General features: G+C 33.5%; 1 protein-coding gene across 1 annotated transcript; it reads right to left on the minus strand.

Annotated features, from left to right (window-relative positions):
- Positions 1 to 849: 849 nt before the first annotated feature.
- LOC139870890 (uncharacterized) lies at positions 850 to 1,458 on the minus strand. The gene has a single exon (XM_071858656.1). The coding sequence runs from the start codon at positions 1,456 to 1,458 to the stop codon at positions 850 to 852; it is 609 nt and encodes a 202-aa protein (XP_071714757.1).
- Positions 1,459 to 5,745: the final 4,287 nt, after the last annotated feature.

Consider the following 5,745-nt stretch of genomic DNA (forward strand, 5'->3'; position numbering starts at 1 on the left):
TTGTTTCTCTAGGATTAAGTCATATAAACTATTTAGGTATTTGTTAGGTTTCTATCTGCTTTACTTTTAGTATATCAACTCTAATGATGTATAATGTTTGGATTGGTATGATTCATTAGTAATTTGAAATGGTTATTAGTTTTCTTTTAAGGTTTTGTCAACTTAACCCGACAGACTCCTTCCGTTTGTGATCAGTGTTCAATCAACACGGCACGTTGTTATTCAGTTAACTAAACTGATAATGAGGGTTAGGATTAGAGTTTAACTCACTAATAAACCTAGTGCTTTACTAAGGATAACCTCCGAGATATGGTTACCTTTCAGTTATACAACCAAGTGACATACTTTTCGCTACTCAACGAGAACTCTGAGAGTCCAGAGATAAGTAGGTCTGTGTAATTGGCTCATCCAACCAGATCTAGACCATTCCCATCTTAGCTTTAATATAAATATAATTACCTTTCCCTAGCCCAAATCGATATCTTGGTTAACATTTCCCTGATCTGCATACTCCGGATATCCTTCCACTTTCTTTACTTTTTCGCAATTAGGACCATTGGCTTAAAACCAACTATTATCCTTTATCTAGGTAATTTAATCAAAGACAATTATCCACTTGATCTTCAATTCGTTAAACCATTCAAAAGTACTACCTTAGGTTAACTTACACCTTCTACCATTAGAAAGTCAAAAGTAAATTTAGGCCCCGCAAAATATAAATAATAAACCATTGTTCACTACTCTGATCAGCTGATTCTGACACCTGTGGCCTAACGACACCGCTCGAATAAAACTGTTCGTTTCAATCATATCAAGCTCTTCATCCACATAATGGTCAATGGCATAGCTCTAATCGTCATCGGTGTTACTCGGTTGCTTCATAGATTCCAGAATGTTGATGGTCACATGCTCATTACCAACTCCAATGTTGAGTTGGTTGCGTTGGACTAAAATGATTATATCAGCGGTTGTTAGAAATGTTCTCCCTAAGATGAGGGGGACTTGAAGGTCTTCCTTCATTTCCCTAATCACAAAATCAATCAAGAAAACCAATGTGTCAATGCTAACCAAGATGTCTTCGGTGTTACCAATGGCGGTATCAAACGAATGGTTGGCCAATCTAATTCTAATTCGAGTCAGTTTAAGAGGACCGAGGCCAAGTCTTTCGTAAACTGAGTGGGGCATAAGGTTAATGCTTGCTCCCAAATTGGCTAGTGCATTGAAAACTTCCAAATCACCAAACTTGCAAAGGAAAACAAATTTTTTTGGGTCTTTTAACTTTTTAGAAATCATTGGCCTTGATGCAAGAATCTTATTACACTCTTCCTCAATGAAGAAGGATGTCTCATCATGATATTTACCCCTTTGAGAGATTAAATCTTTGATGAAGTGACCATAATTCGGCATTTCTTTTAAGACATCGGTGATTGGCAAATTGACCGTCACATTTTTTAGCATATCTTGGAACTTCTTGTATTAAGCCAACAACTTGTCGTTTCTTTAAAGCTTTTGGGTATGGAACCGCTTTCGTAGCCTTCAGTGGCTCATTACCCTATATCTCACCCTTTTCATCATTACACTTAACCCCGGTTGAATTGACCTTTTCTTTACCCTTGTCCTTACTAACCCCAATCTCCTCCTCGATAAAGCTTGTTAGTGGTTCTTGGGTGATAAAGGTTTGTGGTTCGGGACTTTCATTTCCCTCATTCAAGGTTACACCACTTCGAGTGGTTATGGCATGGACATTTTTGTTTCGGTTTGGGTGGTTAGGGTTGTGGTTAGTGTTGATGCTCTCAATAGGATGATTCTTGTGTTTTTGTTGTTTTGGTTTTGGTGTTGATTTTTTCGTTTATTGTTGTAATTGTTGTTAGGGTTGACTTTTGTTTTGGATGGTAAAGTTCCTTGAGGTCTCTTAGCAACTTGGTTTGATAATCTTCCAACGGTGCTCTCAAGGTTTTGGAAAGATGCTTGTTGACGCCTGAGATGTTGCTTTAAGAACTCATTCTCCTTCAACAAAAATGCCTCAGTTGTCTCCACCTTCTTGATGTAATTTTGCAGAATCTCCTCTAAGTTCCTTGAAGATTGAGGCGGTTGAGTGTTTTGGTGTTGGTTTTTATAGTAACCTTGGTTATTTTGGTTTTGGTTATAACTTTGGTTTTATTGATAGCCTTGATTGCTTTGATTGTTATAGGGTTGGTTGTTGTAAGGTTGTTGGTTTTGTGTTTGGTAGTTGTTGCTCCGGTTTTGGTTGTAGCTTTGGTTATAGCCTTGGCTCAGTTTGGTTATTAAATCCGGGTGGTGCGTTATTTTTGGTGTTGAAAGAAACTTGTCTTTGGTTTTGGTTGAAGTAACCTTGGTTTCCTTGGTAAGAATTGTTGGTTTGGCTTGATGAACCACCCCTTTGATAGTTTTGGTTACCCACATAGTTAACATGTGCATCCGAATTCATTAGGATATCATATAAATCAAGTTGGTTACATTAGTTGATTTGGGGATAATTCTTTGTAAGGTGAGGTCCATCACACCTCCCACATCCGACTTGCATAGCAACAAGGGATTGTTGATTTTCTTTACCTCCTTATCATAAGATTGAAATAGGTTGTTCAAATTTGCAAGTGTAATTTGACCGTTGTCACCCTCCACTTGAGCTATATTCTTTCTTGGCATATCCCTAGGTGAGGGATTCCAATCATAGGTATAAATCCAAATATCTTCTAGTAATGTCTCGGTCGTATTTGGTGACTTGTACATGAATACACCTCCCGTGGAGGAATCAATAATTTGCCTTGTCCTATCATTTGTACCCTGTAACGACCCGGATTTTTCCGATCATTTAATACCTATGAGATTAATATTTACATAAATTAAACCTTACCAACATGATAAGTAATCTAAATTGTTGAGATTTATGTTTTTAAAAAGAGTTTTACACAACGTTTGACCGTCCAATTTGACCGACGATATCACGAACTATATAACAAACGATAATTATACGTTTGTGTATATATATGTATTTATATATATTTAACATGATCTAAGAATGGTTTAACATCTTATTGTGTACTAATAACAATAAGTTATAAGTATATTTTTAAACTACTAACTTAAGTTTTCAAAAAATAACTATGTGTGACGTTCTTCGACTTAAATACTTAAAACTTATAATGCTTATACATGTATCGTATAGATATGTATTTTATCACTTTTAAAGGATTTATATACATAAAACAATATAAGTATATTTACAAAAGATAGCTATATTTGAATTTTCGTTCCATTTTCTCAAGATTTTTATACGTATATCTAGGGTATATGTACCCGTATCATACACACCTCCTATACGTATTTACTATTAGTATATACACATCACAATCACTTTATTAGTAGCCATGAGTCAGCCAATTTTGGATCTTAGCATGCATGATTAATCAATTTGGCATATTACAAGACTTTTGCACAATATTACAAATTTATACATCTTTTCACCACCATTTATACTCCATTCCATTTTCATTTTTACTACACATTTTCTCTAACCAAAAACACTCTCTTAGGAACCTTAAGTGTTCTTCACAATCTCAGCAAATAACCATGAAGATCTAGCTTCAAAAACAACCCTTAATCATCATAAGAAAATCCATTCAAGAACACTTCAAAAATCCTTCCAAGTAAACAAGTTTACTTCCAACCTTTCAATCCAACTCCACCACTCTTTTGATTCTAGAATTTTTCTCATCTCTTACAGTAACTTTGTCCAAGTAACTTGAGGTAGTAACCTTATTCATAATCTTATTCAATTCATATTCATATAGCTATCTTATTTTGTGGTATAAAATTTTAACAACAAGAACATAGTTTGAATGATTTCAAACTTGTTCGCAAACTAAATAGATCCTTATAACTTGACTTTTAAAACACTTCAAGACCTGTAATATATCATAATGATATGCTAACTTAACAAGATATAACTTGGTTTTACAAAGAACACCTTAAAAACTGAATCTACGTCGTCGGAGTGCAACCGGGGGCTGTTTTGGGTTGGATAAATAAAAACTATCTTGAACTTTGAATTGGAAGTTCATGTTCTGGAAAAATGATATTTCTTATGAATATGTTAACACATAAAAATTTCATGGTTTAACTCAAAGTGTAAGTAAATTTAGAAAAATGATCATTAAATGTTGTTTTTATGATGGAAAATGATCACTTTCATAAGTTTCACCAAAGTTTGACCTATAACCTGTGATTTCGAATAAAAACTATGGTATTATCAGTTCATATTCTTAAAATTTGACTCGATCCAAGGAAGTGGCAAGTTGAACCAATAAAAACGGAGTTGTAATGAAGAAACTACGACTAAAACAAGATCGGGTATCCGAAGCTAGTTTAGCTACGAAAATATTTGGAGAAAAATTAAATTAATCATATATTTTCTAATTAATATGATATTTCATATATATTTACTTATGATTTGATTTTATATATTTCAGGACCACCCGTAAACAACACGAGAAGATTAATCATAAGACCTCATGATTGTACGCAACACGTCATTTGACAACACGGTACTTTATGTACGCAACACGTCACTTGACAACATGGTACCATGGGTCGAGATTAATTCTGATCAATATGAATACGATGGGGTCTTTATTTATTTTATTTAAGTAACTAATTGTGGACCACTAACATCGGACTGCTAACTACAGACTAAGAAAATATTAAAAGTATTAGAAGTATATATATATATATATATATATATATATATATATATATATATATATATATATATATATATATATATATATATATATATATATATATATATATATATATATATATATATATGTGGTTAGGTTTGTGATATCTATCGGAGACCAAGTCGTGATAAATACCTTCAAGGCAAAAGTGAGTATATAGTCCCACTTTTAAAATCTAAATATTTCGGGATGAGAATACATGCATTTTATGATTTACGTTATGGACACAAGTGATTAAAAATATATATTCTACGTTGAGTTGTACCACTGGCATACTTCCCTGTAACTTGGTAACTATTATTTACATGAGGTATTGTAAACGCGAATCCTGTTGATAGATCTATCGGGCCTGACAACCCCAACCGGACTGGACGACCAGTATTCAACGGTTGCACAGTACTTCGTTTCGGTAACTACACTTGGTACGGTGTAGTAAGATTTCTTAATAAAGGGAATATGCGACGTTGATTAAATGTTAAGTATGGTTATCAAGTGCTCAACAACTTAGAATATTTTTATTAAAACGTTTATATATGAAATCTTGTGGTCTATATTTATAACGCTGCCGGCATTAAACCTATATCTCACCAACTTTATGTTGACGTTTTAAGCATGTTTATTCTCAGGTGATAACTAAAAGTTTCCGTTGCAACATGTTGAATTTAAGCAAGATCTTGAGTATGCATATTTGTGTCAAAAATAAAACTGCATATCGGAGGATTTGTAATGTAAAATATGTTGGAAATCGTATTGTTATTATCACATGTAAAGTTTGTAAGTCTAAGATTATCGCTAAACGATAATCATTATTAAGTTGTTTAAACCTTGTATTTGTAATAAAAGCTATGGTTTGTATTGTAAAAACAAATGCAGTTTTTGAAAAATGTCGCATATAGAGGTCAATACCTCGCGATAAAATCATATGTTATTGTAATCGTCCTTATGGTTAAGGTCGGGTTATGACATGTGGTATCAGAGCGTTGGT

Source organism: Rutidosis leptorrhynchoides, chromosome 10, assembly GCF_046630445.1.
Source record: "Rutidosis leptorrhynchoides isolate AG116_Rl617_1_P2 chromosome 10, CSIRO_AGI_Rlap_v1, whole genome shotgun sequence".
Taxonomy (NCBI): Eukaryota; Viridiplantae; Streptophyta; class Magnoliopsida; order Asterales; family Asteraceae; genus Rutidosis; species Rutidosis leptorrhynchoides.